At 39.3% G+C, this 13,434-nt stretch overlaps 1 protein-coding gene across 2 annotated transcripts in view; it reads right to left on the bottom strand.

The window, feature by feature from the left end:
* LOC116061283 (rho GTPase-activating protein 44) overlaps positions 1-7,027 on the bottom strand; it is a 98,419-nt gene extending 91,392 nt beyond the window's left edge. For both annotated transcript variants that reach the window (XM_035997887.1, XM_035997888.1), the window contains exon 1: positions 6,675-7,027. In XM_035997887.1, the coding sequence (XP_035853780.1) occupies positions 6,675-6,727 (53 nt within the window). In that variant the 5' untranslated portion in view covers positions 6,728-7,027. The remainder of the gene's footprint in view (positions 1-6,674) is intronic.
* Positions 7,028-13,434: the final 6,407 nt, after the last annotated feature.

Genomic DNA, 13,434 nt, shown 5'->3' with positions numbered 1-13,434 from the left:
AGTGATAGTTGTCTGTACATACATAGGTACATTTCAATCTGCATTTTGTTCCTTCCTCCGTGAATCTCAGCGTCAAGCTGTTGAGCTCTCTGCTCCGAGCAGCAGCGACAGATTAAACATTGTGTGACAGACAGGAGCAAAGGTCTGTGGGCACTGCAGGGCAACACATCCCGTCTTACTCCCTCCTGCTGTCATATATTAGATATAAAACCTAACAACAGTGGCTGGTTCCACAAGTTATTCCTCGTGAGAAACCAACAAAGCAACAACAATGCCCAGCGTCAACAGCCGAAAAAAACCTTTAAGAATCGTTGGTCACCATCGATCAGGAAGTCACAATTTGTTCCAGCAGCCCAGAATATGACAGGGGAAATAATAATGCAAGAAATGAATAACCAAACATAATGAAACCATTAAGAGGTATGCTTGTTTTTCTGCTATGAAAAAAAACATGCAATTTACTGTGTTCACTTCAATCAGCAAAGCCGACAGTCTGACAGTTGATAATGGTTTCAGGACTAAATTGGAGCAAATACAAACGTTCTGGGGTTTTGTCGCCTGCAGCTTGAACGCTCCACAGTGACAAAAAGAAACAATTTCCCAGCCTGTTGACGGACATTAGAAAGCCATTTTCCAACATCTCGTTAATAGATTTTTTTTTCTGCTTTCAGTTTAATCACACATTGACATTCATCAGCTTTCTTTTCTGAACCTGGTCAAACACGCATTCGTTTTCGCTTCGTTTCGTTTCGCTTTCCAGGAGGAAACACGTTTTTATTAAAGAGACCTTTCTGTCCCCAAACAGTGAAGTTAAATAACAAGCCTCTTTCGTTTATCACCAACTAAAAGAAATGTAAATCAGAAGATGAGTTAAAAATGCTCTGCAGTAGAAGAAGTGATGGAGCCAAAAGAGGATTAAGCCTGTCCGCTTCCTGCCATAACCTCGCTGTGCTCACAGAGAGTTACACATTTTCATTCAGTCACACAGTTTGCGCAGCATTACGCAGGATTAATGGTGCAGGCTGGCTGTTTTAGAGATGAATTTAACTGTCTGAACCTCTCTTGACCTATATCCTTAACTGGAGCAATGCAGCAATGTCGTCCTGAAGGGAGATGCTTCATTAGTTTCAGGATGCTCATCTGTGTGTTTTCCTGCACAGAGTAAAACTATAAAGAGAAAGACGGGCATTTTACAAACTCCAAATGTTGCTCTAGTGCTAAGGAAAGGCAGAGAAAAGAGATAAATATTCCCAAACTTTAAATTGAATTCCCTTTGCTGAAATCCAAATCAAATCCCCAGACCAAAATGAAAACGAAAGTGGAACAAATGAGTATGTAAGTAGGTTTTAAATACATTTGATGGAGAAAAACAATACTATTAAATTAGATACACCTCTGAAAATAACTACATATTCAGAATAGGCCTTGGAACACCAAATGTGCATAATCAGATTTCCCTAAATACAATATAAATGAATCATAATAATCATTCTGTATGGGCAAAATGAGTGAATAAATCCTATATGCCATCTCATCCTTTTCTGTAACACATTACTGACATAGTTAAAGGAATACTTCAATGTTAGAGGGAAATTAATTAGCTTAATCCCTTCCTTGCCGAGACTTCATATGAGAAAATTGATTTTGCTCTCATGTTTTTGTGTTCATGGAAAAAACAAGACATTTGAAGACGTCACCTTGGGCTTTGGGAAACACTGATTGACAGTATTTTACAATTTTCTGACATTTTAGAGACCAAACAACTAATCAAGAAAATAATTGACAGATTAAAGCTTTAGTGCGTAACATTTTGATATTAATAAACGTCCGTTACATTCAAGCCGTCGCCAAATGAGTTGCTACAAAGCTAATTAAGACGATCAGCTCCACACAACTCTCTCTGGATTTCTCAGTATGACTATGTTCAGAAGATTGTGTCGTCTGGCGACTTTCGTGCACAGAAACTCAAGTGAAGATAATGACCTCTTCTGAAGAGTCCATCATGTTTTTTTAATCCTCCGTGTCCTCCTTGGCTACTAGCAACTGCGTGGAGGGGGGAATTCCTCATGGGGGAGACAGACACTACGCACTATAGTTTTTTGAAAATGAAAATAAGTTAGTTGCAGCCCTAATAATTACACCTGGCAACACTGCAGTGCAGACTGTCTACAATATTTGGTTTGTGTAGTTTATTATTCCTAAATCTGTGGGACATAAGGAGCCGGCAACCTTCAACACAACCCAGGTGACGCAGGCTGCCAAGGTCTTGAAGGGGATATCACGTGTGTGGCCAGCAGTGAGGTGTCATGTTGGAGTATCTACCCTCTAAATCTGACTAATTGCCCCTGCTGTTCTGCTTCTTATGATACAGGTTAGAACTCATTACCGGGCTGTTCCGCCTCGCTGGGCCCTGGTGCTCGAGCCTCTCAGGCAGATGAGGGGAAATAAACAAACACCTGCACTTACACACACACACACACACACACAAACACACACACACACACACACACACACACACACACACACACACACACACACACACACATTTTATGTTAACTTACTTAATAATAATAATTGGTTTAGAGCTGCAAAGATGAATCGATTAGTTGTCAACTATTAAATTAATCACCAACTATTTTGATAATCGAATACTCGGTTCTGGTCATTTCTTATGAAAATAAAGTACAAGTTCTTGGATTCCAGCTTCTTAAATGTGAATATTGTTCTAGTTTCTTCTCTCCTCTATGACAGTAAACAGAATATCTTTGAGTTGTGGAAAAACAAGACATTTGAGGACGTCATCTTGGGCTTTGGGAAACACGGATCAACATTTTTTTTAACATTTTCTGACATTTTATAGAGCAAACAACTTTTATTTAGTAATGGGTAAATGTCCTTCAGGGATTTCTGATACCTCTGCCAAGTCCACTCTGTTGGGCATTAGCTGCAGTAATACCTTTTTCATTGATTTGTATCTGCGCCTCTGCCTGCAGTCTGAATCTTGGTGAATGAGGTACAAGATAGCTTGACACAAAATCCTTTAGGTGTGCCAGCATCGTTGGTTACTGCCGTCAGCCAAGCAAAACAAACAGGTTATAGTGCACTTACATCACTGTAGCAATGTATGCTTTATAATGAACATGGAGCAGGTTATTCAGGCAGTGACAGGCTGCAAATCAACTTGTTTTCTGATTTGGCACATCCTCTTTGACTGAGAGAAACACAACGATTCTGTTTTAATGTTATGTAAGAACTAAATAACATTCGATCCAAATTGCCAGAGGCACAGTGTTGACATATGATATTTACTGTCAGTTACGAGCCAAGGGTGGGGTTGACAAACAGAAGGAGAGACAAAGACTTAACTACACCTATTGATAACCAAGCTGCAACTACACCTCCTCAACTGGAACTGTGATTCCTCCCTGCACACACCAACTAGGCCTGCAGGCTCAAAGAAGCAACAACACCAGTGACTTCCTGACAGAAAACTGCCATTCACTTATGCATAGTTTCATAGTAACGACACAAGGATGAAGTTGCTCTTTAGGTATGATAAAAGAGGCATATAGAGCTTGTTTTCCAACTATGGGAGCCAAAATAGGTCATGTTCTTTTTGACTATTATTTACTGAGCCTCAGGTCCTGACTGAGATTAACAGACTCTAGATTTATCATCTGTAACATCGAGCCTCGCAGGGGAAACAGACACACTGTCTGATAATAAATAAATCACATAAACCTAAGCATGTTAATCTAAAGCATTTGCTACATTTGCATACTATCTGATGCAGCTTCGTGCAGTCAGGATTTACTAGGATTAATCACTTCTACATTCATCAACCGTGACGTGTCACCATGTTTGAATGGTACAGTATGTGAGGCGCTAAATTGAACTTGGACTTTAACTTCCAGGATTCAAAAAAACCTTTTCAGGAGGTTGACACTAAACAGTAAACGTAATTTTGTCTGTGGACATTTAACCTAAAATTTCTCAGGTAATTACAATAATTTCTACAATCATCAGGTAAAGCTTGTTTCCCCAGGGGCGTAGCTAGAGGTTGTGGGTCCCATATATATCGTCATCCTCGTGCCCAGCTAGATTTGGTTCCTTAAATATTCTGTACAAAAGAAACATCCATAAAACTACAAGGACACACAAAAACAACTCTCTAAATACTCACAATCTGAACCATTGAGTCAATATATATTTTTAAAATCAATCAAGGGCAGTAGCAATATGTTATTTTGTTGTCATTCATGCATGCATCAAGTCAGAAATAGACACTAATGGCGCTTTTCCATCACATGGTACCAGCTCGACTCGCCTCGACTCTACTCGCCTTTTTTGGTTTTCCATTACGAAAAAAAGTACCTGGTACCTGCTAACAGGTACTTTTTTTAGTACCTCCTCAGTCGAGGTTCCCAGCGAGCTGAGGCGAGCCGAAAAGGTGACGTGAAAGCGACAGACGGGGGTGTCCTGAACAAACCCACTATTTTTAAACAGTTTAGCCACCTATTTGTTTTTTGCTGCCTCCAGCTTCTTCTGAAATAAAATGTGTCTTCTGGCAACAACACACACCTTCGACGTTCTGTGTGTGTGTCGCGTTAGGTCACGGCAGTTTACTACGGCGCCGCTTGTTTACAGTTCTGTGGAGGCTCCAGTCCAGGCAGAGCTTTCGCCGCATCCTACGTACACACACACATGCTGGCTCGACGCACACACCAGCTGACAAATGTATACAACAGGCCACCTATTACATAGGCTACGGTGAAAGCTCTGCGTGGAGCCTCCACAGAACTATAAAATAAGCTCAAGTGGTCTGATGTTTACACTTGTGCGCTGGTGTGTGCGTCGAGCCGGCAAGACGACCAGCCACGCTGAGGCGGTACTAAAATCTGCAATGGAAAACGGACGCACAGTGTGTCGAGTTGAGGCGAGTAGAGTCGAGGCGAGTCGAGCAGGTACCATGTAATGGAAAAACGCCATAAAATTGATATGTATTAAGGACACAAAAAACATATAAACTTGAGTGACCAGTTTTTATTAGAAGTATTACTATTTATTGGAGTTCCCCAAGGCTCAATCCTTGGGCCTCTTTTAATCAACATTGACATGCTTCCATTAAGCCTAATCATGCAAACTAATTATATAAATATCACCTATCATTCTTATGCAGATGACATCTAAATGTACCTAGCTCTTTCACCAAGTGACTAAGGTCCCACATCTTTTCTCTGTGCATTGAACAGATAAATTATGTAATGTGTTTATGCTTCAGATGAATACCAACAAAACTGAAATCATTTGAAATGTTTGACGAGTATTCAATTCAATTAAATTTTATTTATAGTATCAAATCATAACAAGAGTTATCTCGAGTATTGGTTTCGGCCTTTAGACTCGTAGCTCATCTTGACTCCATGTCTTTGAAAAAACTAAGTCAGAAATCTCTGTCGTCATGGACTCAAAACTAAACTATAATAGCTACATGAAATCAATAACAAAGTAAGTCTGAATACTATCATCTTAAAGGAATAGTTTGACATTTTAGGAAATGCACTTTTCTTGCTGAGAGTTAGATGAGAAGATTGATACCACTCATGTTTGTGAGAGTGGTATCAAACTTCTCGTCAAACTCTCGTCAAGAAAGCAAATTTGTACATTCCCATCGAAAATGTAGTATTCCTTTAGAATAGTATTCCTTTAAAAATGTAGCAAAACCATGAGATAGAAAAACTTGCCCATGCTTTTATTTCCAGATTTAGACAACTGTAATGGTTGATCATTGGGTATGTTAATGGGGGCTGGGTTTAGTGTGTGTGTGTGTGTGTGTGTGTGTGTGTGTGTGTGTGTGTGTGTGTGTGTGTGTGTAAAGGTGAACAAACAGGATTCTTTGTTTTTGTTTTAGATTGGGGTGTATGCATATGTGAATGTGTGAGTCTAGACGCGTGAATAATGTGGGTTGTTTTGAAGTGTGTTTATAGGTTTTTCCAGTTATCCCTGTACTGGTGTTTTTAAATGTTTCATTAAAGAACATCAATAGCCAGCCAACACGTCAAACCCCACAACCAGAATATCCTCAAACAACTTCCTTTGTATATAAAATGTATCATAAATACAAATTAACTTTCATTGGTTTGCCTTGGAATAATTGGGATTCAATGTTTGAATGTTTCATCCATATTTTCTCCCCTTTAACCATTTAATTTAGAGCAAATACATGTGCCTATCAATGATGGCACACTTAATTAAAGGAGTAAAATAAACACGTCAATGCAGACATGTGAGTGATCTGAGCCATGACTCCCCGCTGCAGGGTGCCCGGTGGCCGCCCTGTGCTTAGCTTGTATCGGTCAGCGGGCAGCAGCAGAGGCAGCCCTGCTCTTTGGGTACCATGTCCGCTCCCTCCTCATCTGTGTGCGGATACGCTCCTCCCCTGCTGGGCTCAATCAATCACACAACGCTCAACACTGCAACTGTGACCTCCACTGACAGTTAATGCTTTGTGCAAATCAAACCAGCTGATCTGGAAGGAGCCCATCGACTGAATGACTCAATAACTGGGAGCCGAACACAGCCGACAAATTCCTGCTTTGGCTGCTTTGAGCCAGAGCCAATTACAAAGCATGATGTCGTAGATACAAACGCGTTTTTAAAGATTCAGCTCTTACCTGCCCACTGTTTGGTTGGCGAGCTGTCTCATTCGGTTGAACTGCTTCTTCATCTTGTGTTTTTCTGCGTTACCACCGGGCGGTAGAGCCACTCCACATATCTCATTGATAGAATAAAGTCAGATCTCCGCGCTGATCTACGGCAGACGAGCAGGGTCAGTCTTTAAACATCCACGTTTTAAACATCCAGTGTGGGGAAACATCGAGCTAAAATCTCCTCATTTTAGCTGCTGTGTGCCGCTGTCATCCGCTTCGCTCCGCTGCTCCAGAGATGCTGGACCGATTCCTCCTCTGTCCTCTCTCCCCCCAACTGACAGCCCGCTGGCGACACGACGTTCCAAACCGGTGCACTATGGGAAATGGAGTTTAGTTAGATCTCCTCTACACAGAGCCACATTTCAGCTTTTAATTCACTGACGTTTTTAGTCCCTTTTTTATAGTTTAACTTCCTCCAACTGTGTTGATGTATAGTATTCAATAAGAACAGTAATGATGGCCTTCTTTACTGCACACACATTTTATAGCCTATACTGTGAACTTTTAAATCCCCTGGACAATAATATGCACATCCCTGCACAGACACTTGCATCACATATATATTTAAAATTCTCCATTATCTCTCAAATGAGGTAAGGGGAGCACAGCCATGTGATTTACAGATGAGATAGGCTATGTGTGCTGTCGCAGCAAAAAAAAAACATGCAATTTCATTTCAGTTGAATTTAGGACAATGGTCCCCAACCCCCAAGTGGTCCCAACATGAGCCTGCATGGTGGTCATAAAAGGTAATAACGGGTACAAAAAAAAAACCCTCACCCATCACGTCTCTAAAAACCCTTCAAACTATCTGTAAAAGGAGAACCAAGCTTCAATTGAGATGTTCAAGTTCACACTGACTGAGGCTTTTGTGACGACGGGTCACAAGTCGACAATGATCGGTTTAAAAGGCAATAAGCGATAAAGGTTGAAAACCGCCAGCCTAATATCTTTTGATTTGCCATGAAAGCAAAAAAAATAAATTAAATATAGGCAATAATTAAAGTATGCTAACTGATTTTTTTATTTGTCAGATTGAGTACATTTAAAGAAGAATTCCGGTCGATTTCAACCCGTAGCTCTGTCGGTGCTGCCTACACCGTGTTATCCTCCTGCTAGCGTTAGCACCCAACAGGCTTAAACAGGGCAAGTTTTAAAAAGGGCTGTCAAAATAACGAGTTAATTTCAATTAATTAATCTGAGAAAAAATAACTCGTCAAAAAAAATAACGCAGATTAATCCATTCCATATTGATGTTTGACCCGGAGCCGTTCTAGCCACCATTTAACTTGTAAATGAAGGAGGGAGACGAGAACGTGCTGCCTGGATCATTAACTGGAACATTTACTTGTAAAAATCTTCTTCCTGCCAACCCTGGCTACTGAAATCTGGTGCCACTGATATTGTCGGTACACGATCCGTTCTGCCTGCACGATCCGTTCTGCACATGCGCAAAATGTTCGCGCATGCGCGGTTGTACGAGGATTTACGACACTGCACGATCTGTTCCACGCTTCCGGTCGACAGCCAAGCTAACGTTAGTTTAGCTAACAGCTAATTCGGCTAACTGCTAGCTGAGACAGCATGTAATAACTTTAAAAGACCCTCAAAATAAAACTTGAAAATAAACGTTGACATATATAACAAACACCTAACATATATAACAGCTGTTACGTCAGTTCTACTTTACTTGTGCTCATTTAAAATACAATCACTCAATACTTGTCTTTATTGTTATTACTGTGAAGTCTTAATTTAGCTGTAGCCTGCTTTTCCCATTACGTTTGAGTTAACGTTATTTTAGACTGAATCTAGCTGTCAGCTAGCGGTTAGCCGAATTAGCTGTTAGCTAAACTAACATTAGCTTCCCGGTGGAGGCTAGCCATAGGCTAGCGTGGAACAGATCGTGCAGGTTGTATGGATACGTAAAACAGTATTATCTTGCGCATGTGCAGAACGGATCTTGCAGGCAGAACGGATCGTGTACCGACAGATATGTCTGCACTTCTCTCTGATGCTCTGAAACAGACGATACAGGCAACACAAATACCACTGCATGTGACGCTAGTTAACACTATACTCAACAGCAGCTAACGTTAGCCTACCGCTAGCTAGTTAACACTATACTCGACAGCAGCTAACGTTAGCCTACCGCTAGCTAGTTAACACTATACTCGACAGCAGCTAACGTTAGCCTACCGCTAGCTAGTTAACACTATACTCGACAGCAGCTAACGTTAGCCTACCGCTAGCTAGTTAACACTATACTCGACAGCAGCTAACGTTAGCCTACCGCTAGCTAGTTAACACTATACTCGACAGCAGCTAACGTTAGCCTACCGCTAGCTAGTTAACACTATACTCGACAGCAGCTAACGTTAGCCTACCGCTAGCTAGTTAACACTACACTCAACAGCAGCTAACGTTAGCCTACCACTAGCTAGTTAACACTATACTCAACAGCAGCTAACGTTAGCCTACCACTAGCTAGTAGCTGGATTAAACACGGTTACAATGCTGACAGCTAACGCTAAACGGTGTAAAGTTTGACTGTGTTTCACTGTAGAGGATTCAACAGCGGGGTGTAACAATCTGCAGCTACTGTCGGAAAAACAACACAGACGGTACGTTCAAAGAAACTGGTAAACTACAGCCTCGTGGTGCATTTGAAGTTATTGTAAATGTCCTTTTCCCATCTGGTGGTTGTTTTTGTCGTTCAACAGCAATTTACTAGTGAAATAAGTTATTGTTATTGTTATACATTATTATTAAATCATTTAATTTTGACCATATGGCCTTAGCAATAAACAAGCCATTCTTTAATGTCACCAACTGTTGTTTAGTACCCTTTGTTTTCTTTTCTTTTTTTACTTTCTTAAAAAGTATCAGTTCAGGCACCGTTAATTATGTATGCGATTAATTTTGATTAATTAATCACAGAGTATGTAATTAATTAGATTATCTTTTTTAATCGATTGACAGCCCTAGTTTTAAACTTGTTTTTAGCCTCTTAACATGTTCAAAATGTCATTACAAGTGCCTCCCCATGTGCAGTGATTCCTTCCGAGGGAACACAGCAAATCTGACTGGAATATTAGATTGTATGAGTTCGACAATCGACTAGTGTGGACTTGACCGGAAAATAGGAAATAAACAGAGGTATGTGCACTGGCTGGATTAACACAACTTTTATACCTTTCTGTCACATCTGCTGCAGTCAGATTCACTGTGTTCCCTCAGAAGGAATCAGTACACATGGGGAGGCACTTGTAATGACATTTCGAGCATTTTTAGAGGCTAAAAACATGTTTAAAACTTGCCCTGTTTAAGCCTGTTGGGTGCTAACGCTAGCAGGAGGATAACACAGTGTAGGCAGCACCGATTGTTTTCATTTTTTTTGCTACTGACAGCACTCACATTTCCAAACAACAGAGCTACGTGTTGAAATCGACCGGAATTCTCCTTTAAGGGCATCAGTCAGGGGTCAAGGACAAGGATTAAAGACTTAAATAATCCTGCAAGCTTTGCACAAAAGGCAAAAAAATATCCTTTAATTGGTCCCTCCGAATCAATTTATTAATCCTTTAAAACCCATAACACTAACAGCTACTTTTCAAGGCTACTTTTTTAAATTGATAGGCTAATGGTTGTTGATTTAATGAAGTAATCAAGAACATTTAAGGTATAAAATAATGTGTTGTGGCTTGCTCTAACTCAGTTCATTTAACTGCCAAATAATGCTTTAAACTGTAAATCACATCTGGACTGTTTACTGTTTTGCAGGTTTAAAAAAGCCTAATCCGTCTCAAATAGGCCTATTTATAGCCTACAAAAAGGAAATGTCAGTAGACTTGAATATTCATGAGGACATTGTTAATTATCCATAAGGGCTTTGTTGCTCCATCCAGGGGAACTTTCATTGTCAAACGTTCAGTCTTGGCGACAGATTTCGTGCTAATGTCTATATGATGTAAAGTGTTAACTACTGCTTCACTGGATGTGACGTTTGGTGCACCTCCAGTTTGTGCAGGCCAACAGCATCACCTTGTGGCTGTCAGAGTCAAGTAGGGATCTCTTGCGTAGCTCTCAGTTATTTATTTATTTATTTTTTTTTATTGACAAAATGCAATTTACAAAAAAATCAGGTAAGCAATGATAGCATGTGAACAACAAGTGCACAAACTTGTGAAAATAAAAAAGTAAATAAATAGAAACATACGAGGCAATACAAACGAGAAATAACATAAAAATATAAATAAATAACATAGACATTACAAACAAGTACAAGAAGACATAAATTTACAGTTAGTCAAAGGTTTCAGGGAAAAAAAGCTCTACAGTTTCCACAATTTTGACACTTTTTTGTTATCCAACGTTTTAAGTGAGTTTTAAATTTCATGAGAAAAGGTACAAAATTAGGAGATGAGTTAGAAAATTTCTGCTTGTGAATATAGAATTTTGCATACAGAATAACAAAATAAATTAGTTATTCAAGAGCACCATTACCTGAATTATCGTAGAAACAGATGATATCTTTAAGGTTAAAGGAGTAGATAAAGTTGGTGGGTTCAAAGAAGTAAGACTCCAAATCTGTCCAAAATCTTTTGGAAATTTCACAAAAAAAAGGTGAGATATTGTTTCAATATTCTGTTTACAAAGTGTACAGGAAGAGTCAATGTCAGTAAATCTAGCAACAAGGTGATTAGTAGGGTATATGTTATGTAAAATTTTGAGGTGTACTTCCTTAGCTTTGTTAGAAACACAGTACTTATACGGTAGAAGCCAAGCCTTTCTCCAATTTATCTTCTCAATTTTGGATCTCCACACAAACTTGCCCCTTGGCACAACTGCATTCTTTCTCTGAAAAATTTGGGCGAATATGCTTATTATTACCGTAGCTCTCAGTTATGTTTGATCTGCAGGAGCAGCAGTGATGACACGACATGCAGCGTTGAGAGGACAATACACCCAGTGCAAAATGTGTTTTATTCTGATTATATTGTGGTCTTATTGTGTATGCCATTTTACTGTTTTTACTTTGTAAGTTATGATGTTTGGAGAACTGGGCAACACGAATTTCCCTGTGTGGGATAATTAAGTCGATCTGAATCTGAAAAAAATGACAAAAAAAAAACAGCAATAAGATATGAAAGAGTTAAATAAAAAAAACTAAATTAATGCTTGTATTGTAATTATTAAATAAACTGAAAATCATTGTGAAATAGGTTAGGTTTTCTGCCTCAGAGATAAGATGTTTATTTGTCATGCTGTAGATTTATGATCTAACTTTTTTTTTTCATACATACAGTGCTGCTCATAAGTATTCATATCCATGCTAAAGTTGACTAAAAAAAGGAATAAAAAAAAATCATCTTTTGGAAATTGATCTTAATGCCTTAATTAAAAAAATTAGGAAAATCCGACCTTTTAAGGACACCAGTTTGTTTTGTGAATGAATAATGTATTGTAAATAAATAAATGTTCTTCCTTAAAATACAGGGGCCATAATTATACATACCCCTATGTTAAATTCCCATAGAGGCAGGCAGATTTTTATTTTTAAAGGCCAGTTATTTCATGGATCCAGGATACTATGCATCCTGATAAAGTTCCCTTGGCCTTTGGAATTAAAATAGCCCCCCATCATCACATACCCTTCACCATACCCCCACATCATCACATACCCTTCACCATACCCCACATCATCACATACCCTTCACCATACCCCCACATCATCACATACCCTTCACCATACCCCCACATCATCACATACCCTTCACCATACCCCCACATCATCACATACCCTTCACCATACCCCCACATCATCACATACCCTTCACCATACCCCCACATCATCACATACCCCTCACCATACCTAGAGATTGGCATGGTTTTATCTCAGTTAGCCTAATAGCTAACTGAGATAAGATCCATATCAATGCAAATCAAACCAACTATTAGGCTAACTGAAATAAAACCATGTCAATCTCTAGGTATGGTGAGGGGTATGTGATGATGTGGGGTATGGTGAAGGGTATGTGATGATGTGGGGGTATGGTGAAGGGTATGTGATGATGTGGGGCTATTTTAATTCCAAAGGCCAAGGGAACTTTATCAGGATGCATAGTATCCTGGATCCATGAAATAACTGGCCTTTAAAAATAAAAATCTGCCTGCCTCTACGGGAATTTAACATAGGGGTATGTATAATTATGGCCCCTGTATTTTAAGGAAGAACATTTATTTATTTACAATATATTATTAATTCACAAAAAAAATTGGTGTCCTTAAAAGGTCGGATTTTTCCTCATTTTTTTAATTAAGGCATTACAAAAGATGATTTTTTTATTCCTCTTTTTAGTCAACTTGACCATGGGTATGAATACTTATGAGCAGCACTGTATCTTTATTGGGTTATCAAGACACAATACATGTTCAATCAGTATGGATTAATTTCACCCATTTTCCCCCTTTTAGAACACCAACAAACCCCCCGACCCCCAGAACAAAAACAGGAGGGGTGAACAGTAACTAAACCAACAGAGAAAACAAAAACAAACAAACAAAAAAAAAAGTAAAAAGGGACATTTAGAGGAGGGATTCAGATGCTTGGAAAAAAAAAAAAGATCTAACTTTAATACTGATTTAAGTAGACTGAGTTAGATCAGCGTCCATCAAGACTTATTTGGTGGGTGAATGAGGAAAAATACCAAGCAGTAATAGA

Source organism: Sander lucioperca, chromosome 22 (genome assembly GCF_008315115.2).
Source record: "Sander lucioperca isolate FBNREF2018 chromosome 22, SLUC_FBN_1.2, whole genome shotgun sequence".
Classification (NCBI taxonomy): domain Eukaryota; kingdom Metazoa; phylum Chordata; class Actinopteri; order Perciformes; family Percidae; genus Sander; species Sander lucioperca.
The sequence above is the reverse complement of the archived record's forward strand: the minus strand, read 5'-3'. Positions and strand labels throughout refer to the sequence as shown.